Source organism: Aythya fuligula, chromosome 7 (assembly GCF_009819795.1).
Source record: "Aythya fuligula isolate bAytFul2 chromosome 7, bAytFul2.pri, whole genome shotgun sequence".
Taxonomy (NCBI): domain Eukaryota; kingdom Metazoa; phylum Chordata; class Aves; order Anseriformes; family Anatidae; genus Aythya; species Aythya fuligula.
The window spans coordinates 36,763,492-36,785,617 of record NC_045565.1 but is presented as its reverse complement, the minus strand read 5'-3'; the positions used below and the strand labels follow the sequence as shown (position 1 = coordinate 36,785,617).

The window sequence follows — 22,126 nt, the reverse complement described above, 5'->3', positions numbered from 1 at the left end:
TGTTGGACCGCAGCAGTCGGTGTGTCACTGCAGGGGGGCTTTATCCAGCCTCCGGTGCAACTGCAAAATCATGAATTAAAAAAAAATAATTAAAAAACAAACAAACACAAACTTGTACATGTCTGGCATTCAGACAGCTTCTCTGGGCTCTGCTGGTCTGGGTACACTCTGCGGGGCTTTGGTGGTGGCTCTTTGCTTTTCCCCAGGAAACACGATGATAATTCACATGGTGGCAATTTTCCTTCTGCATTTGTTAGCTGTGAGTGCCTGGCCCAGACATTCCCGGAATTCATAGATGGCAGGTGAGCAAGAGGTAACGTTTATGGAAAATCATGAGCAATTCCAAACATTCCCAACAAACATTTGGCATTAATATCCTTGGGAAGCTTTTTTCCTCTCCTCATTTCTGGGTGTCCTGTGTCTAGCAGTAAAACCGAGCTCGACTCTGAATACTGAGTAGTTCTAACAAGCTCGTTGTAAATGATCTGCCCAGCTTTAATGCTGTGTAACGAAGCAAGCAAATGAATGTTTATAGTTATTAAAGTGATAACTTCCTACTCGACCTAATATTCAGCATAAAATTACCTCTCGGTTTTATATCTGTGTTGGCACATGCGAAGGAAGGCGCGCGCATACAGCGGTTTTCGGAGCTAGAATCGTGCCAGGGATCACATTTAAATACCAATTTTCTCCTGCTGCTGGACAGCAAATCCCTGCTGAACGCTGAAGCGCTCAGCTGCCCGGTGAAGGCTCCTCCAGTAGCTGGGCGATCGTCCTGACGGCGATTCTTTGTGGAAATGCAGCCTGGTTGTGGTGGGCCAGCACGGCGCGGCTGGAGCGGAGGGGTCACAGAGGTAACGCTGCGGGGAGGTGTCGGGCAGGGCTTTGTTTCTGAAGTTTCCCACACCATCCCCACTGAAAGATGAAGTCAGTCAGGGGACACTTATTGATGCAAGTGAGGGGACGGACAGATCTGGACTGGCTTTCTGGATCACGGTTCAGTTAGCCTGCAGAGAGAGCTGGGGATTTCTGGAATAATTTCTGGAATAGCACTGACGTGACTAAGAGCAGGCAGAAGGCAGGGTGCCCTGGTGGGACAGAGGCACTCCGTGCAGGGGCCGTACCTCTGCGGGGCTCCATCCGTCTCTTGCAGGATCCCCATGCCCAGGGGCAGTGGGCACACCGGGCAGAATGGGCTCAGTGTCCCCAGTGTGCCATCAGGGTGTTGACAATAGCAAAATCCTAATTAAATATTTCATGTCCTAGTTAGAAAAGGCAAACAACCCAAATCCTTCCATTCATGCCCAGCTGTTTGCTTGGTAAATGTCATAAAAGTCGGACTTAATTTACTCTGTTTAACTACTTGTTAAAACAAGTAGTAGGTTTTTTTTTTTCCCCCCTTTGAACAGTGCTGGTACGCTGCTGCAGGGAGCTGAAATCAGATTCTGTGTTAGCAACAGCAGCTACTCTGCCAAAATACCTGCGGGGTGTTTCCTTCCCCGTTCAAGAGACAAATAAGCCGCAGACCTAGGCGGTTATCGCTGCTGGTACTTGAGAGATGAGCACTAATATCAAAAAGAGGAAGGACGAGGCAGGTGAGGAAGCAGTGCCTGTATTTCTCCCTGCTCCCTGTGCTGCACTGCACCCTTGAGCCCTTGGCTCTTCCACCTCCTGTCTTCTCCCGAGGCGCTGAGTTCTGCACCCCTGTGCTCTGTAGCCCTGCTCTCACACTTCAGTGCCGTGTGGGTCCGTTCAGCTCCTCCTCATCAGCAGCACGAGGCATCTTTTTGCACCCTGGGAGACCTTTCCATAAAGGATCTTCCTGCTCCACATTTTTTTCCCCGCTGCAGACTGCCATTTAGTTTCTGTTGCTTGGAGCAGTCTCGTATCCAAACTTCATATATTGTCAGAGTAGCAGGAGTCTTCGGAGAAAAAACAACAAAAAAACAAAAAACAAAAAACAAACAAATTAAACAACAAATTGACTGAAATGAAGAAATAGGCTGTGCCAGGATAATGGGATGGTTTGGGGAAGGCAGGCGTTAGCTTGCCCCCCTCAGGAGGAGACGTGTGGACAAGAATTACTGGTGGTGTTCGTGGGGCTTACATCAGCCGAGGGAACAAATCGTTTTGGTGACTGCTGGTGTTGTTCCCTGAAATTTATGTATGCAATTAAACCATTTGGAACTCCGTCTGCGTTTTCAGGGCTTAATAAAGTCAGGATGCGAAGCTGCTGCGGTGCCAAATAGCCCAGGGTGTGGTGACGCGGGGCTGCTGCTCGCTCGGGATCCCAGAGCACGGCGAAGGAGCACATTTTGCTGAGGTCCATATAAACGATGGGAAGGTGCTGAGGAGTGGTGGTGCTTCGGATTTCACCAGAGAAAATTTTAACTTACCAGCGAGAAGCTCGCTTTTTTTCTTTATTATTGGTTTTCGCCATTTTTGCAGCCAATTTTGTTGGCTTGTTTTGACATTGTGAAAGGAAGCTGTAGTGGGGATCTGACCCTGCACGCTCTTAACTTTTAATCTGAATCTGTGGTACCGAGCCCGGTCTGGCTGGTGGGTAAACCTGGTGCAGAAACAGCCCGGGAGGGGGAAAGCAGGCAGGCATCCCGTGCCTCCTGCAGCTGCTGCTCAGAATCTGCAGAGTTTGCTTCCTTCTTGTAGAAGATGCTCGTTATGGCCTACAAGGGAAATTATTTTTTTTATATTAATCACCATACAGAAACCTCTTTCTTTTATCCAGTCAAACAGCTCTGCCCGTTCAGCCTCTTTGGCGGTGGGAAAGAAACGCCGAGCGATTTCCACGGCTGCTTCAGCTGAAGTGAGGAGCCCCATGGATGATCTCTGGGTGACTTGCGTTTCTCAATCTGGCCCCACTATATGTGTAAATAAATCTAACGAGGTAAAATGAATCTTGGCTTGTTGGCCAGAATATAAATAAGGAAAATTAATTAAATTCCACACTCTTAAGCGTGCCATAGGTGCTTCCCTGGAGCAGCTAAATAGAATTTCATTGATTTTATTGCAAATTTAGTTCTGTTGATCGCATTCGGAGTGAGCTGATGATGTTTCTGCAAACAAGGCAGGAGTTCTGGCAGCCCCGCGGGGGGAAGGGCTGCTGCTGGCCCTGCACAGAAACCAAGCACGGATTATTTGGATAAAGGGCTGGGCTGGAATTACAAAATCCATCGCCAGCGCTGGGCAGGCTGTGTCTGCGGTGGCCGCTCTGCTGGACCCCGACCCTGCAGAGTGATGTGAAGCGAGGGCAGATGTCACCCAGCCCCAAAAACACGGGGTGAGGAGCTGGGGTGAGAGCTGCTCGGCTGAAGGCTCCCCAGGAGCTGTGCTGATGTTTGCCCCATGGGCTGGCAGCAAACAGCACAACGGAGAGGCCGCCTGGCTTGGTACTGCTCTGGGGAACACCTGAAGGAGCAGGCAGCGGTTTAACCAGCCCTCTGTGCTTTCCAGAAATGAAAAAAACACACCAAACCCTGCCAGGCACTGCATCGTGTCAACTTCCCCACTAGTTTCAAGAACCAGTCATTGTAAAGCTTGGCTCAAACCCCCTCGTTGCTCAAGCGTGTAAGGAATGGGGAAAAAAAAGCTGGAATCACATTTCTGGTTCCTGTGTTACTGATTTTAAAATTCCCAAACTAATTTATAGCTCAAATCCTCCCAGAAATAAGTATTTGAAGATTTTTTCTCCAAAACACAAAAGATTAGTTCATGCAGAAATAATTACTTCGCTCCGACAGCCAGCAAGCTGGAGTTCGGAGGCTTGCTGCCGCGCAACTCGCTGTATTCTTTCAGAATTACATCCTATTAAACTGCAAGATTGAAATTTTATGCTGGAGTTGGTTTTCATACGACTGGAAATAGATGATAAACGTGGTGCAGATGTGAATATATTAACGAGCAGCGTCACCCCACAGGGGTGCACTGGAGAGCAGCCACTGCCTGGTGCCTATGGGGACCCCCCGCTGCCGGGGTTAGGGACGGGCAGCACAGGGGGGGCATGGCACCGAGGTGTCCCTCTGTGGCACATGGCATCGTGCTGCCCAGCAGCATCCATGAGCAAGGAAGCGATGGGGATGTGATGCCCTGTGAGACATTTCCCACCCCGGGGAGGAGGCAGCTCTGCAGGGTGCAGCCCCTGTGCCTCCAGCTTCACCCATGTGTATTTGGGGCAGATGTAGGCTTACAGCTTCCTCTCCTGGCAGGAAAGAAGGGGTGTGCGGTCTGGCTGCTTTCAGAGGGAAAATAAAGCTAAATGGAGGCCTTCCATCAGCGTGGCAAGCAGAGGCAGAGCAGCGGAGGCACTGGAGACTCCTCATGAAACGAGGGAAAAGCCCAGGGGCTGCTCTGTGCCCAGGGGCCGGGCTCTCACTGGTGCCTGTGCTCTGGGGGGGTGGCACAGGGGGCTCTGTCCCCCCGTGCACACGGATAACCCCAAAAACCATCTGCTCGGTGCCTGGTGTCATGGACCTTGGGTGAGAAAGCGTGGCAGCTCAGCAGGTGAGGTGTTGTTGGATCGTGGCAAATCTCACGCTAACTTTTTTTTTTGTTCAGCTGAGGGTGAGCGCTGTGCTCTGCCAGGCAGCAGGACCAGCGCTGCCTGAAACGAGCTCGGTGGCTGAGCCGCGTGTCCTCGACACGCACACGAACCACTGCTAGAAAAACAGGGGCTCAAATGCCGCTCCTCAGCCATCAGTCACGTCTCATTTGTGTCTTACTGAGGAGTAAAACAGTAATGTCCCGAGTGTGACCTTTGTGAGTGGGAATTAAGGGGAAATAATCTTTAAGAAGTCTACAGCAGGGAATTCAGGTATGTTTAAATTACGGAGATTTGCATATCAATCTTAATAAATACGTTATTTTAAATATCAGTAAGTAATTAAAATGCTGGTAGCGGGCTGTCTCGGTCCTGGTGCTGTAAGCCTTCCCCCAAGGAAATGTCTGTGCACATTGGGGGAACCATATTTTTATGTATTTTAAGTGAGCAGGAAGGCTCGGCTTCACTTCATGCACGGCTTGTTTTCCCGGTAAATCCAGAGGATGCTATAATTCTGTGGGCTTTGTAAATCACACCAAATAAGCACCCTGATTTCATTCACTTCTCTCAAACGAGTGGTTTGACTTTCTGTGCGGTATGGCATGGGCACCACGGCCTTGCTCTTGTGCTGGCTAGCAGGCGCACGCTGGTTACCGTAGGCAAAGATGATTTTGCTGGGAGAGTGGCAATGTTTGATTTTTTTTCTGTATTAGCATGTTGTTTGCTTTCCAGAGGATCGTATTCACTGGGCTGCTTGGTTTTAGAAGGCTGTAATCGCTTTGAAAAGGATAAAGATAACTGTCCTGCTGCTGCTCGCCGTGGAGCGATTCAATAACGCTGTGTACATCTCCTCTGCAAACACGCGCTGCTGGCCGCACGCACCCGAGGGCATTACAGGAATTAATTTAATTATGATGTGGCAGCGAGTTCATACTGCTTGTGGAAATGCAAACGAAGATGAGTCCTAATGCACTGCATGGAAATGAACTTCAGTCGTGGCGCTTGGAAGGCAGAGGAACACCAGCACCGTGCCGGGCTGACCGGGACAGAACTTCCAAAAATGTTTGGGCTGTTTGTCTGGTTTTGGCCAAAGAGTTGGAGATCGGGTGTCAGACTGCCTCAAACGTTGTCACGTTAGGGTTGGCACCCAGCTCTTAGGCGTGCAAGCTTTTGGGATAGTTCTAGCAGCACCACCTTTATAAAGTGAAGCTGCCTCCCCCCTTAGAGCAGGCAGAGCTGGGTGCACACCTCTGCGCCCTTCTGATGACAGCGTTTGGGCAGAAGGAACACGGCCAGGTTTTAATAAGGCAAAACGGGTAAGTTGGTGCTAGGGCAGCTTTGGTTATGGTTTGGTGCTTAGAAGAAATCTTTGTTGGCAAAGGCAGCTCTCCTGTTTGGGGGAAGAGGAGCTAACTCGGCAAACGCAGAGCTGGAGCCGGAGCTGTGCCCTGGATGGTGCGCAGTCTGCGCTGACTGGAAGAGATTCAGGGAGTTAATTAATGAAAGCGAGAGCAGGGAATCTAATTTCACACTTGATGTATGTAGCTGTTAGGAAGCATACTTTAAATGGTGGTTAAAAACCCTGTAACTAAATAAATCAAGACCGGTCCTGGAGTTGAAATTTTACGGGCGCCTCTTTTTGGCGGTTCCTGTCCAGGACCATCCGAGCCCCGAGGGGCAGGACGAGGACTGGTGGCCGTGGGGAACCCTGTCTGCAGGGCTTCGGGCAAGGAACCCGCCTGCAGTGGCTCAGAAGCTGGATGTCTGCTGGGTTGTGCTGTTTGCCTTGAATGAGAGAAAGGGTGCAGAAAATTAGAAAAAAAAAATCAGAAAAATATTAGAAAATTAGGAAATAGAAAAGGGTGCGGAGCATAGGGGGGCGCAGAGCCTCTGTCCCCTGAAAGGCGAGAAACGAGGAGGCCAGAAACCCATCTCAGCACGATTCCTCCGGGAAATCTTTCCAATTGAGAAGCCTCCGCCTGCCTATGTGCAGCAGCGAGGCTTTCTCAAAAAGCAATTAGAGGTTTAACGGGCTGCAATTAGTGGCTTCTGACTGACAAGTGGCAGCGCTGCGGCGCGGGAGGGTGCTGGGGGCTCCCCGCGGTGCCTGGCGGGGCTCTGGGCGCTGCGGTGCGGCTGGCCCGGCTCGCCCCGTGTCGGGAGCACTGCTGGGCCTGGGGCACTGCCCCCAGAGCTGTTCCCTCTGGGAAGCAGCCTCACGAGAGGAGGAGGTGTGAGGAGCAGCAGAAAGGCCAAAACTCATCCCTCTGCCTGCCCACCTGCAGGGCTGGGCTGTGGGAAGGCCCTCCGCTAACCCAAAGATGCACAAATACACCCTCGGGATTTTGCAGAAATGTTTTGGTCTCTGCTTAATTAAAGAATGGGGCAAGGTCGGGTGCTGCCGTGGCACTCCTGCAGCCGTGGTGCCTTCTGCCCAGGCTTTTTGGAGGTTTCTGCAGCACGTGCTGGCGTTTTCCTCGGAGCATGGCATGGTCAGGCTGTGTCCTCCTACAATCCACGCCTCACAAAGTTATAGCCTCGTGTTATTTTCTCGAGAGCAGCTTTTCTGGGAGGAACAAAACATGTGTCAGGGGTCTGCCTGGTATTGGTCTTTACCCAGCTCCTGTTCCCTGCTCGGAGCTGACGGACAGCAGGGACCTGGCTGGGGGGGAGTTGCTCCGGCTCAGCGTGTGCCTGTGCAAATGTGTGATTTTTCACTCAAAATGAGTGAAGCCGCTTGGAGTGCAAGTGGTGCGAACGCCCTGCAGGGCTTGGGGTGACGGGGAGCCCAAGGGCGAGAGCAGCAGTCACTTGCTAAATGTTTCATCACCAGCGTAAAAGGGCTGATTTTCCTCTCCTTTCCCTCAAATTAACATCTTGGCATGTGTGCAGCGTGTGTTTGACAGCAGTAGGGATCATTTTGGAGGAAGAAATTTCTCAGATAAACTTTAGTGGAAGAAAAGTAATTTAAAACAATGCCAGCCTAATGCAGGCTGAAATCTAATATTTGCGGCTGTGCTGTCGTCGTGATTTGTATCTTGTAAATACCTGCTTGCATAAAACGAGATGAAATCGTATTTTCTCTTCTTTGCTAGGAATCAATTGTCCTGTTAAAATCACAGTGAATGAAAATTACCCAGCGTAGAGCGGTTTCGTGATTCACAGTCCTGCGGGGCAGCCTGAAGGGTTTTCAGAGATGTGAAGATCGTGTCCCGTGCCTCTGCAGAGGGGCTGGGAGGGGAAGAGGGGACAGGAGGGAACAAGAGGGGAGAGGAGACCTCATCCCAGTGCCTCCTGCGTGGGAAGGGCTGGGGGGACCGCCGGGACCCCGGGGTGTCCCTGCTCAGGCTGCTGGTGCTCGGGCGAGCCACCCAGCAGCGCCTTGCGGCTTCCCTGCAGGGCCAGGGATGGGTGACACCGACCCGTTGTTACCAAGGAGCTTGGTGAAAGCCGTGGTTTTGCTTTTCTGCGAGCTCTCGAGATAATTTAACAGAGGAGTTTAAAGCAAGACAGTAATGAAGACGCGGGAGGAAAGTGTTATATGATCTTGACTGGGCTCTAAGTAAGTAATTGCCATATTATCGGGATTTGGCTCTGCTCCAAAATGCATCTCATTTAATTATCTGAAACTGATCTGGACGCCCAGCTTGCCAACTTTTTGACACGATAATTTATTTTTGACTTTTATCTTTAAGGGAACAAGTGATAATTGCGCACAAATGAAAATCACAAACTCAATTTTTTTTAGTTTTTATAAGTTTCTCTTCGCACCTCATCATGCTCTTTTTTCCATTTTGTGCACATTTTCTTAAAGAAAACTGAACCAGTTCAGCCTCAGTCAGTGCTTCTCTGACAATGAAAACATAGCTAGAAAATATATATAAAAATAAAAAATAAAAAAACCTTCAAGGACTTTCCTTCAGACAGCCCCAACAGCAGAACCCGGAGCTGCTTCATGGGAAGCTTTCAGCCCAGGACCACAGCTCGTCCCAGCCACAGGGGAGCTGCCCCGCGGGGTGGCAGAGGTGTGCTTCTGCTGGCCTCGCTCGGGGGCAGTTTTATCCCAAATAAATGTGCTTCTGGGGTCAGGCTCCAGAGGGTGCTGAGAGGCATCTTCCGTCGCCAGTCACTTGTTTTATCTGTTACAGCTTAATTTCAAAAAAATACTAAGGAAAAAAAAAAGGCAGCCCGACCTGTGATTCATGTCTCGGGATTCCCTGAGTGCTTCCGAGCAGCTGCGAGTAATTCAGATTATCAAACAAAAAACTGTTTGCTCTTCTCTCAGCCCCAGAACGGCTCCTCTCGTGATGTGCTCTACAACCAGGCAGTTGAATCTCCAATTGTTCCCAGTAAAAGGAAGCAGAGATAGGTAAGGCTGTGGAGCACGGCCCCACCAGGAGTGCCTCCATCCATCCCCACGGACCCACTGTGCCTGGCAGCACCGGGCGATGCTCTCTGCGGTGGTGACATGGGGACACAAAGGCAGAGGAGACTTTCTGTACTGGGCATGAGGTGAATGTGACCCTTGTACCTGCAGGGATTTTCCACCTGAGGATGAAACAAAACACGCCCGAGTTCATTCTCCTCTCCATTTACTGCTCCCTTAACTTGCTGCCTTTCTGTCCAATCTGAGTGATTTTAGTTTTAACTTTGAAGCGTTTAAAAAGCAATTATTGCATTACTGGTTGAAAAATCTTAGTTGTAAAATGGAGGTGGGGACACACTGCCCGCTGGGTTTGGGTTCCAAACCCAAACTGCTGGGGTCACCTCTGGCTCCTGCATCTGGGACAGGCACACCGGGGTGCTGCTCCACTGCCACGGCGTGCGTGGCTTTACAAAGCAAAAGCAGTAAGTTGTTTAAAAGCCAGAGTGTGGGTTCCTAGGGTAGAAGCTGTCCCACAGACACAGCTTGGATACATGTTTAATAAATACATTTTGTCATATTTCTCTTCTGGCATGTCCAGTGAGGTGTAAAGGAGATCAAATTAGAAATTAATGGGTGGGAAACAAACCACTTGAATTATTCCCTCATTTATATTTCCTCTCAGCCCTGCAAGGGCACGTATGATTTCGTTTCCCACCTTGCTATACATTTAACTCTGGGTTCAGAAGAGAAACAAATTATCTGTAAATATTTTGCCAGGTTTGTAATTTGTCAAAGTACTTTCTCTGCAGTTTCGCTTGCCGGTAGGTCCCAGTATTTCTGTCTCTGTAAATGACTGAATCCCTGCGTGAGGCAGTAGTCAGGTTTCAGGGCTGCCCTCATTAGTGGGGGAACACCGACTCCCTCCAGCCTCTCTGTGTTTGGCTCTCCCAAGCAGAAATTTTGGGCTCCCCAAACGCTGGGTTTGGGTTGCCACCACGGCAGCTTTCCATGCGGCTCAGGGCTCCGGCCGTGTTTGGATTCAAATAGTTTTGAAACAGTCTGAGATGTTCTCAGATCTAGGAGGGAAGCTCAAGAGTCCCATAAATCCTCACCAAATCTGTGCAAATTTCATCTGGAAATAATGCTCAGGCTCAAATTATTTAAAAAAAAAAAAAAAATAAAATAAAATAAAAAGACCTGCTCAGCTCACAGCAGAGCCAGCTGAAACAGCTGAAATTCTCACCTAGCGTTGTCTTTTTCTTTAGTGCACTCAGAGCAGATTTACACAGTTCTGTTTTTAAACAAATAATGGCTCATTAGCAGATGTTTGTTGAGCATAATGGCCTTCAGAGGAAGGGAGGACTTAAATCCAAGTCTGTCACGGCTCTTTTCAAGGAGCAGAGTAGAATTGGTTTCAATACACAGATTTACGAAGTGGCTAATTTTACCCCGAACACATCCGATCCAGCCCAGCACTAACATGCTGCTCTGATTTACACCATCTGCTTGATCGCTTCTGACTTCACGTGGTTGTTTCAGAGACGTGTTCTCCTCTGCTCCAGTTGCAGAGCAGAAAATCTGTTTGTGCTGTGATCCCGGCTGGTGTGGCTCTGGTTCCCATTCCTATGCCTCAGCTGGAGGGCCCGAAAGCTTTGCTCATCCCCCGTGCAGGATTGCCTTTGGAAGAACAGCAGAAAGTAGCTGCCAGCCCCCGGAAGATAAATTTGTGCTCTGCAGGTGTGCAGGGTAGTCAAACACGGTGTAAGCTCAACAAAAGGCCGATGGAAACCAATCTTCTGGGAGCTTTTTCCTGGCACTGGTCGTGGGATGGGGGCAAGCAGGTGGGAAGCACGCTGCCCAGAGCCCCAGTGAGAAGTGCTCGGGGTTGCTCCGTGCTCGGGCTGAGGTCTGGGGGTGCTGCTGGCAGGCACAGGAGCCTTGATGTGTGCCTTGGCTGAAGTGGTGTGGGTTTGGTGGTGCTGGTGCTGTCAGCACATTAACATTTGGGCTTCGTGTTCAGGTCTCAAAAAGCATCTCTCCTCACTTCCAGTGCTTGTTTGAGGTGAAAAATTGAAGCTGGTTGCAATTCTTCTGGCTTGGGCTAGCGGTAATTTACATGATTTATCGAAGCTTCTTTAAGCTTCTAAAAATATTGGTGCTTTTTCAAAACGTGGATGTTATCAGGATGAGCCGCGCTCGCACATCTGTAACCAAATAATTGCAGTTTCCAGCAGATGCAGTGCTGCAGGAGCGGTGGCATCGTTTCAGGGGCAGTGTCTGCCTTCACGTGGGGCGTCTAAGCTGGGGAGCTGATGGCAATGGGGTATTCAAGATCCCAAATCTGGCTGTAGATCGGAACTGGGCGGGTTGTGCCGTGGTGGCACTGTTGGCAGAGCAGAGCTGCTGAGCCTTCGTCCTCCTGGAGACCCATCTGAGATTTGTCAGAGAATATTCCCAGATTCCTGCCATAAACCTGGGAAAATGCCAGCAGTGAAAACCCTGAGCTGTGCCCCTGAAATAGGAAAAACGGCGTTCTTCAGCACTTCTGAGGCTCCCTGGCTTTGGGAGAGGACATCAATCAGCAACAGAACGATCTCAAATTATTTTGGTTTTGGTGTCTGCAGAAACATCTTTCTGTACCTCTCAGCACTTGGAACTGCCCCACCTGGTGCTCTCTGTAGGTAGCCAGGCCTGAGCAGCACTGAGAACAGAGGGAGCCAGTGAGAGACAGGGTGCCAAGGTTGCTTTCTTGGGATCGCTGATTTCTTTTTAATGAGCTGTAACATCATGCAGAATTCCAAGCAGCTGTTTTGCGTATTTTTAAAATGTATTTTTAAGAAAAAAACCTGTAGCCGTTGCCCGTACCTCCCAGATGATGCAGAGCTGGTGCAACGTTCCTTTAAAATTTCCTTTAAAATTTCATGATGAAAAATGTTCCTTGCCCACAGGGCTGCTGTTTGTGTGGTGGGCAGGCAGTCAGGAGCACAGCAACCCAGTGAGCCTGTGTTATCACGGGGTGGTTTGGACCACGAAGGATCTCATTTCTTTTTTTTTTTATATCATTTTTTGTGCACTTTTTTTCTTGGCACCTTTGAAGGTGCCCACTGCTGTTTGTTTTCCATTGTCGATGCATCTCCTCAAACACTTGGGAAGCACTGCCTTCAGCCTGAGCAGAGCAGCTGCTGCACGTGTGGGCAGGCGAAGGACGCCAAGACGTCTCCATAGGCCTTGCAAGCTAACTGATGGAAACCTGACAGGGCTGCGGATGGTGCCCGGCCCCAAACACCTTGCAGGCTCAGCACCAGCTATTACTGAGTGAGCATGTGTGTTCATACCAAAAAAAAAAACAAACCAAAAAGCCCCAGGACTTGCTTCCCGGTTTGGCTGCACGCCTGCTTGCTGAAGGCCAGAGCTCTGTAAATGTAAAAACCTCTCTGTAGCTGTAAGGGTTTTTATTTTAATGGGTGTAGCACACATCCGTGGACAAAAAGAGCCCATTAAGGATTATTCCGTTCTTTGAGCTGTGGTTATTGGAAGGTCTGGAAGTGCCCTGCTGAAACATTGTGCTGGTTCTCTGCTTTATCCCTACACCTTTTCCCCATGTGTCACTGCATCCTAGCCACGTTGTGCTCTTCCTTCAATGTTTGCAATTAGCTGTGTGTTAGGAGCAGGGTGCCGGCCCAGAAGGACTTACCCCATGTGTCCATCTTATGCTTAATGTTCATATGGACACAACACATCTATCAGATCGGGGAAATACGGCCCCATTTCAAACCAGGGGTCCTCCTGCAGGCAGTGGGAGCACTGTTTGCAGCACTTGTTATTGTTGTGGTATGGGCACAAGTCCCTGGCTTGTTGTGTGATGTTTTCTCTTAATTTGCTGTTGTATCCCATCAGATTGTTGATAGGTGCTTCCTTGCTTGCTGTGCACAGGTTTTCATTTGAAAAACCCCCAGAAGCCAGGAGACTCTGGAGTCACCCGTGGGAGACGAGGGAGTTTGGATTTGCTCGGGGCCAGGATTTCTCCTTCGGTGTCGTTCTGGGTTGTCCAGCACGGCTCTCATCTGCTCCGTGGGGCTGTGCACATTCGGGTTTATTATCAATAACAAATCCGGAATCAATGGCAGGTTTCAGGGTGATGCTCTCTGCTCCCCAAGGACTTGCTTTCTGTACATACCCAATGCGGAGATAAACAGCAGCCAAGCCAAGCAGCGAGGACACCTCTGCCAGCATTTCAGGTTCAATATTAGCATTTTATTTCGTATTTACAGGTTGTGTCCTGGTTTGGGCTGTTCTTGTTTTGGTTGGTTGGGTCTTGTTTGTTGTTTTTCTTTTCCAAAAGAGGAAAATTTCCAAATGGTATCGAAAGGGCAAAGCCTGTGAGACGTCAGCGTTGCTCGCGGGTCCCTCTGGAAGTTTTAAGGTAAAGCCTTTGCCGAGCAGAGCCAGAGCGCTGAATATTTAATACTCTTTGTTAATAGATTCCCTCATTACATTTCAATTTGGATGTAGAAAAGAACCATCGCAGCTCATATTTGACTTAGAAAGAAGCATATCTGGGAGTACCTGCTGGGCTTATTACTGACTGTGGGATTTTCAGCGTTGCATCAGTGACTTGAAAGTCAACAAAATTATACCGTTAATGGGTTTTCTGCTCTTCAGCCGTGGGTACAGTTCTGAAAATCATATTCTTGGGCTTTATTCCACTGACATATTTTGCCATCTTAAAAAATAAAAACAAGGGTGATCCTATCTGTACGCAGCAGAGTGTAATGAATATGCATGCAGACAGCAAGAATACGTTTCTGACAAAGCAGAAGAACCAAAACAGCCGTGTTCCAAGCACAAAACAAGGTGCAAAACAGGAAACCTCCCTCGCCGAGCAAACCTTCGTCTTGCCAGCTGCATTCACAGTGCCCAGCGAGGCACATCCCTCGTGCCGTGCCGTGCCATGCCTCGTGGTGCAGAGAGGAGGTGAGTGGCTCCCCGGGGGCTCAGCTGGCCCTGACGTGGCCGCGGGCTGTGCCCAGGGGGGTTCAGCTGTCTGGCCTTGTCCTCCTCTGGCCTTGCAACATCATTGCCACGGTTACATGGAGAGGTGGGCTTCTTAAATCTCTAAACAACAGTAGAATGCATCTGCGCTGAGATGATCTTAAACACGGACAGATGTTCCCAAAGTCATAGAACCGTTGTGGGATCATCAAGGTTGGAGAAGACCTCCGAGATCACGGGGTCCAAAACGCACCACTCGCCAGTCGCTGCTCTGCTGGGCACAGCAGCATTCGGAGGCTTGATAGGAAAGATGACTTTTCTACTCCTCCCTCTCAGAGTGGTTTTGTAGTAAAATTTCCCTTAAACTTAATCACAAAGCGCAGGGGGTATGTGTGGGTGGGTGCCGGGCTCTTTATGGTTCACATTTTGGTATTATTGCAGCCCAGGTTATATTGAGTTCATCCTGAAAGCTTGGATTGCATGGTGACATTCAACTAAATCCACCGGGTTTGTTTGTATTCTAAATTCATCCATTGCAAAGACGGCTTTTTTTTATGAGCACGAAGAACTAGAAAGCATAAATATTTATTCCTTAAATGTTATGATTGCCTTAAATCATTCCAGCTTATTTGGTGAGCGTAAGATAAAATTAAACTAAGCTGTTGAACTTGATCTGCAGTATGAAAAAATATCCGTGTGTATATGCTTGAGTCAAGTCTGGATGGGAGCTCTGAGCTAATTGCTTCCATCATGTTGAAGGATGCACTGATAATTTTATTTTTGCTGGATGTGATAATAAATCACCATAAAGAGGCAGTGAAAACTGTGTAACGCAAAATCACGTTTCAGCGTGCAACATATGTTTTGATGGAGGGAAAAAAAAGAGGCGAGCTAATCTACAGCGACACGCGGGAGATAATGAAGCACCTTATGAAGTTGCTCCAATTTTATCTGTACGTAATCGTGGTCATGGCCTGACGTTGATTTGCGTTTGAGGTAGCACAAGAAGCATCCCGGTGTCCTGTTCCTCTCCTGTAAGTACTTTACTTGTCGTTCTTCCTTCAAAGTAAGTGTGGAGTAAATTTATTATAGCACAGGGCAGTTCGTCTCTCACACAAGTGATCATGTCTGGCAGAATTTCTCCTGTACTGACTTAATGGCTAAAGATAAAGAGAAATAATAGACGGCCTCCTTTCCTGGAGCCTTCCCTCCAGCTGCTTGCAGTTAGCCTTGCCAGGCTCTCCCAGGTACCCGCATCGCCCTAGCGAGGGCAATGCTCTGTCTGTCCTGGGGAGGAGACAGCCTCGCTGCTGTGCTCCCTGTCCCCTTCCCCCTACTGATGGCACTGAGTTATTGCTCAAGAAAATCAGTGCTGTGCAAATCCCTGCTGCGCCTGCCAGCTTGAAGTGTTCCCGTCCCTCTCCCCTCGCTCCGTGCTCCCAGCAGCCGGGCAGGCTCAGCACTGTCTGTGCACTGGTGGTGCGGGGGGCTCTGCTCTGGCTGTTTGGGAAGGCCGAAGTGTGGGAAGAAGCCCATAAAAATATTAAGCATCTTCTTGCACTCTTACAATTTTCAAGGCTCGGAGGAGGCAACAAAACAGAGATCTGAAGCTGGATGTGTCGTGGTGCCACAGCTGCGGGGTGTGCACGCCTTCCTGGGGTGTGCACGTGTGAGAAAATGAGCCTGTGTGTAGCACCAGTGCCGTTTGTTTGCAGAACACGCACCTTAAGGTGGCATTTCGCTTCTCCTGAGGTCTGAGGCTGCACCCTTGAAGCCCAAAGTTAAGGATTTTTTTCTGAATAACACTGAGTAATGCTGTCTGTGCTCCATTCTGCACATCTGGAACTCAGCTTTTCCTTGCTGGACTGCGATCTTGTTTTTCTGAGGTGTTTCATTTACATTTAAAATGAATACCTCATCCTTTACCAAGTAGTATATTCTTCAAGGCTAGGGAAGGCAGCGTGGGCAGCAGCGGGCTGTGTGTGCCACCTCCGTGTTAGAACAAGGAGGAATTACCCCTCTGCCTGGGCACTAGGCGAGCTGGTACCCGTGACCATAGTTTTGAGGAAGAAAAAGGACATCAGAGTAACCATTGTGGCAATATAACATAATGAGGTGTCTTAGTCATGTTTGGGGAAGCGATCAGTGTTCCCCGTGCCAGTGAGAGCTGTGCTTAATCGGCTGCCCGGACACCTGGGAACCAAGACACAAATCAGTGCAAACACTGACAGTGGACACGGAGTTGAACCCTACAAGTTCTGCAGTTTGAGACGTGCCTGGGAAATGAGGTTTTATTCTCGGTTCATATCAAACTTTGATTTGTCCCTGCTGCCAGCTCAGTCTGGAAATGGCAGCTGGTCAACGGGGCATGGAGGCAAAAATGGGAATGAGATGGTGTGATCTCCTCCAGGTTCTGAAAAATGTGTAGTGTCCAAACATGCAGATAATAGGAAAAGAGTGCTTAAGGTTTGACCTTAAATTTGGCAATAGCCACAAGTTCTCAAGGATTAAGTAGCCTAGTTCAATTATGATTTTAGCAGCATGGCTGGGTCACTACCTTATCACGAATATCGCGTGTGGGCGATGCAGTGGTTTTCTGTTTTGTGGATTGTCTGTGAGCAGGCTGTGATTCACGTGGAGAAAGCTGCTGGTGTAAGTTATTGGCAAAATATTTCCCGTGAGCAGAATGGGACACACATGGTTGGTGATGAGTAATGAGCAGAAATCGGAGGTGTGTTGTTTAGTCTTAAAGAAGAAAACTGATCTGGCTGTACGTCTGTTCTGAACACCCTAATGTGTTCTTGGAAATTCTTGTTTTGGGGAATGCATTTATAGTAATTTAAAATATCCACCTGTACTTATTTGCCAAAAATCAATGGGCATCACGTTCAGACAAGACGTGTAATTCGAATAAACTCAGCCCCTATTGTTTTAACCATCCGAGTGAGCGTAGAGAGAAATGTTTCACAGGAGCTTGAACAAGCATTATGTGAAATCCGGCTGAAAGAAGAGATTTTTCTGAAGGCGTTTTTGTCTGCTGGAAAGAAAAAGTGATTTCATTATGGTTCGAATGCAGGTTCTGCCTCCAGAGTGGATGCTCATCTGAGTCCTTTGATGCCAACGCAAGTCGCCAGGGTAACTGCTGTGTCTGCACCAGCTGTGACGTTCATGACAGCCAACCTGATGGATCAGGCATTCACAGGTGTGTTTCTGTTTCTCTGGACTGATTATATTACTGGAGCATATGTTGGGGATCTGTGTACGTCCAACCAAACCATGTTTTCCATCCTGCATGGTAATGGGGGGCCCTTAAAAAATCCGCTCAATTTTTATGGCGTTTGCTTTAGCTAATTACAAGTGTTTGCAGAGCGTTTCAGATCCCGTTTGCTCGGTCTGGCAACTGGCAGTAGCTTTGCATTTGATGCCACAAAAGGCAAGTTTGTGAAATGTCCTTGGGCTTTTCATTTCCCATGCCAATGGTACTCACAAGCATTGCCGTGATAACGTGGTTATCTTGTGGGTAGTTGCTCCATGAAGCCTCGTTGGCTGCAGTCTCAGAGGATGCTTTGTGCTGTACTGAGTGATAAAACTGTTTTATTCATCTTCATGTAAATGCGTGTGTTGTTGTGAGAGGGAGCCGGTGCTTTCTCCCAAAAGCTGGAAGAAGTCTTGTGGCTTTGTTCAGATCCACACGGACACCTTGCAGATCATGACCAAAACCAGATCGGATTTCGATAGAAAATGGAGAACATATTTCCTACTGACAAGAAATCCTTACACACTGCCATGTTGGGAGGACAGGAGCTCTGGAGGTGGAGGTGAAATCCTACCTCTGGAGTGAGGATGTGCTGTCCTCTGCCCGCCGGGGTGGCCGCAGCCCTCCGTGCCTGTGCGTGCTGCAAGCTGGTTTCATGGCAAATGCTGGGCTTTGCCAGGAATTACTAGGTATCAGTTCTGGTGTAATTCTCCCCACCTAGAAGATGACACCATTTACACCATTTTTTCACACCTAGGCGGCATTAGCATGGCTGTGGAGGGGTTGCAAGCTGCGTGTTAGAAGCGGCTGTACTTGTGTGTGTGCAGGGTTTTGTGTAAAAGCCATCGCTCGTCCCGCTAAGCCCCTTGCCGTGTGGGTGCATCATGCTCACGGGCTCTACCCACAGCTACGATAAAAGTTTCAGGGACAGCTGTGCTAGGCAAAGCCCTGCCTGGAGCTGCAGGCTCTCTTTGCAGCAGGTCTGTCCGCCCTTAGACCTGTCTTGCGTTAGACCTTCTGATGGAGTTTATTTTGCTGAGCATTCCACTTCGGGTTGAGAATTTTTGAAAATGTTCTGACAGATACAAGACTGAAAGAAGGTTCATACACGTTTCCTGTGATATACTTTGACTTAAAGTTTCTTGTCTGGCTTAGTTGGCTTTAGCTAAGCACCTACTTCTTTTACCCTCAGTGCAGTTCCTCTGTTTAAGATCCGTGTGTTCCTCTGCTATTGACTTGCTTTCTGGGCAGGAGCAAGAGATGGAAGAAATGCTAAAACTGGTTAAAGAATGCATGTGCAGAAGGACAAAGTTCTGTGTGAGAGTCCTGCTGCTCTGCAAAACCGCAGTCCTCATTTTGCACTCCGTTTCACGCCAGAGGAATTTCATGGACGTGTGGACACAAACCTCCCTCTTCCACCCATCGTGCTGATGGAGGGTTACACCGTGTGAAGCCTTCGATGCCCAGATGGCTTTTGATGACGAGGCCCGTGTGGCGTTTGGTCAATAGGTTGTGTAAATCAAAGGGCTGTGGTGTTGAAAGGTCGTGGGTTTGGAAGAGCAATCGTTCGGTTTCTGCACGTATACAAGTGATGTAAATAAGATGAGCGCTCTATTTTTGGTTCTGGCCTTACCTTGAAAATAGAAAACACATTCATCTTCCTCCGATTGTCATCTTTGATTTGCTGCTGACTGCATTTAAAAGAAAAATGGCAATTTCACTCAAGTTTAGTATGGATTTTTCTTTAATGTTTTTCAGGAGATCACACGCTTTTCTATAGGTTTCTACAAGCTATCATTATTTCCATTGGAAAGGCAGTCAAAGAAAGGATCATAATTAGGGGCAAATAACAGTAATAAAGGTGTTTTCACACATCAGTCTCAAAGTGCTGCAGAAAAGGAAGCGTGCACTTCAGAAAGCTGTTATGAAACAGCGAGAATTGGACAAAACCCCGGGAGCTGCCCCAGTTGCGGAGTCAGCTAGGGAGACAGGGCCCCTAAGGACATGCAAAAAACTTTCCTTCCTGAAGACAAAATTAACCTGTTTTTTTTTTTTTTTTTTTTTTTTTTTTTTTTTTTGTATTTCTGGAGCACAAGCAGTAAACTTTGCAGTGGTCCTGGCTTCTAGTAAGCATTTATTTTTGTGTTGGAAGCTGGAAATATCCAACAACCAGTAGCAATGATTTTTTTTTCCCCTTACAGTCAAGGGCAAAACACCTCGTACACGACGCTCCGTACAGGAGTGGAGCTGGTCCCTGCCAGCCGCACAAAGCTCCGCATAACCTCACAGATCTTCAGCGCTCAGACCATCGAGTGCTTCGGGTCAGGGCCGAGATCTTGAACTCGATTTAAGTTTAATAGGAATTGCACATAAAGAGCAGGGCAAGGAGCGGCGCCAGGAGCTGGCGGAGCTGTTTGACTGCAGCTCGCCTGGACAGCCCTGCAGGGGTGTACAGAGCTGGGAGAGAAATAGCACAGGGGCTGCAGCCGAGAGAAGAAGGTAAACCCAGGCAGAAGACTGCAGACAAGCACAGATTGGGTGGTTTTGGGGTAAGTAAGGGTGCCTGGTGCTGGGGGAGGCCGAGGCACGAGCCCGGTGCTGTGCCTGGTCCCGGTGGATCAGGACGGGGGGTGCTGTGCGCCCTGCGCCCTGTCTGGGGAAATGCCATCTGTTGGAGAGCGTTGGCTGCTCGTCTCCAGCCTCCGCACCAGGCACAGAGCCCGTGCCGTGGTACAGCAGGCAGAGAATTTGTCCTCGTTTTGCTGCCGTGTTGTTACCAGCCTTCGGGAAAATAAGGGAGTGAGTGGGAAGGGGTTGGTGGGGAAGGACAAAGCTGCTCAAGCAGAGATGTGCTAAGGTGGGAAACGCAGCGTGTGGCACATAACAGAGAAAAGGGTGAAAGCAGAATATCCACACCAATTAAGGGGTGAAATAAGCTGTGTGGGAAGGAGCAGATGATGCCAGGAGGTGCCCGCTGCTCTGAGCGGTGCCGGTGGGTGGAAACTGGACCCAGCCGTGCGGGAGCAGGGCAGGGATGGAGCCAGCAGTGAAAGCAGCCCGTGGCTGAGCAGTGAGCAACAGGGGAGGAGCTGGGCATCCGCCCCATGTGGGTTTTAGGCTAAGCTCAAAAAAAAAAACACAAAAGAAACAAAAAAAAAGCTGTGGGGAGAGACAGGACTGGCATACAGCAGAACTGGTGGGCTAGCACAAAGCAGAGCGCCTGGATTGTGCACTTGAAATAAATCCATTTCTCTGCAACACTGAGTCAAAATTTTAAACCTACATTTGAGAGTAACAGGAGTGTGGCCTCTAGAAACCTTTGCCAAACAGTTTTATTTGCTCTTTGTCCAGAGCATCTCGTGGGGTAAATCAGACCTCCTCTTCCTCATCCTCTCTAATTCTGCATTTAACATGTTTATAGTCATACGCCTACATCCTCTGTAATAGATGTCTGATAATTTTGCTACTTCACCTCTGCTTTTCATCCTGTGAATTATTCATGTCTCTCTACCTGCCACAGAGGCTGGGAGCAATCTCTCTAATCAGGCCTCCTTATCCTCCAGCCTCCGGCGCATCCCCCAGCAGCGCTGCGGTGGCTGCGGGAGCGCGCTGCTGGTAATTATGCTGCTAAGTTTAGGGGCAAAAAATGCCGTGCGATTATGCTGGAGATACGTCACGGTGCCTTAATTGTCTGCCTGCAGTATATTTTATGCACTTAAGTTAAAGAGGGGAAGAAAAAAGGTTTGATTAATGAGAAAAGAGTAAACCCGAGGAAAGACGTGCACCAGTTGCCAATAGCGGTCAATGCCGCACCTTGCCCACTGTTCTTTCTGGCATGTGCCGAGAAGAAGAGATCCTTAATGAGCTAACAAGGCCCAGAAGAAGTCTTCAGTGATCTGAGCAGCCCTGCCCGTGCTCTGTTTCACGTTCTCCTGCACACGCATGAGTCCCACCTGGCCTCTGGCCTCACCGCTTTCGGCTCTCTGCATCTTTTATCTCAGGCTTGGGTTCCCTTGTTCACACAGCCCCACCTGAGCCCGGGGAGTTCAGCCAGCTCAGGGTTTTGAAGCTAGACGGAGGAAACACAGGCTTGAAACTTCGGTGTCTGGGGAAAACCCATCTCAGTGGTCACTGTGGATATAAAAATACTGACTCCTGACCTGCCCAGTGACTTTCAGCAGTTCAGCCCAATTCTTTAGTTGTTTTTTTTTTTTTTTTTTTTTTTTTTTCCATTTTATTTCGCGTGTCCTGACTGCCCAGCATTTTGCAGAAGGCTGTGTCACGTGTGAGTGCTGCGCGAGCTGTGTGCTGCAGGAGCCCACGTAGGTGTGCTGCGCTGGCGGCACGCTATTTCTGGCAGAAGACGCAGCACCCAAGTCCCTCCGTGAGGCCTCAGATCCCTGCTCAGATGATGTGAGAGAGCTTTTCAAAGGAGAAAAGCTGAGAAGTTGCTTCGGGCGTTGCCAGCACAGAGAGTCTCCGAGTGGAACTGCGTAAGGTTCAAGCAGGAGTGAGCACAGCGGTGTGCGAGGCTCCAGGCGTGGTCAGCGCGGCCGCCTTCGTGCTTCGTACTTCAAGACAGCCTCCAGCTGCTGGAGAGCAGGGTGAGAGCAGCGGTGGCAACAGCAGCTGTGCCGTACATCGGACCTTCCTTTGCATCAAACCTGAACTGCCTGAGCTGTGGGAGTGTTGGAGCTTCTCTCTCCTGTTTCACTCTTCAGTGTCAGGGGTGCAAAACTTCCCCTGAGCTTCACATGTGCAACAGTCTGTTTAAATCCATTTTTATTAATTTATGTAATTGTCAGTTAAAAAACTATGCCAGCGAGGTAAACGTGCTCCTCATGCATGCATACGTGTGCATGTGGATGAATGAGAGTTCCTGGCTACTTCTTAAATCAGCATGAGGATGGAGACTCCAAAAGAATCGAACTAGCTTTTTTCTTTTCTTCTAGGATTA

At 49.0% G+C, this 22,126-nt stretch overlaps 1 protein-coding gene across 1 annotated transcript in view; it reads left to right on the top strand.

The window, feature by feature from the left end:
- The window catches only part of TCERG1L (transcription elongation regulator 1 like), a 67,437-nt gene that overhangs the window by 20,879 nt on the left and 24,432 nt on the right, over positions 1-22,126 (top strand). Inside the window, exon 5 of the mRNA XM_032191658.1 lies at positions 16,990-17,115. Coding sequence (XP_032047549.1) covers positions 16,990-17,115 — 126 coding nt within the window. The remainder of the gene's footprint in view (positions 1-16,989; positions 17,116-22,126) is intronic.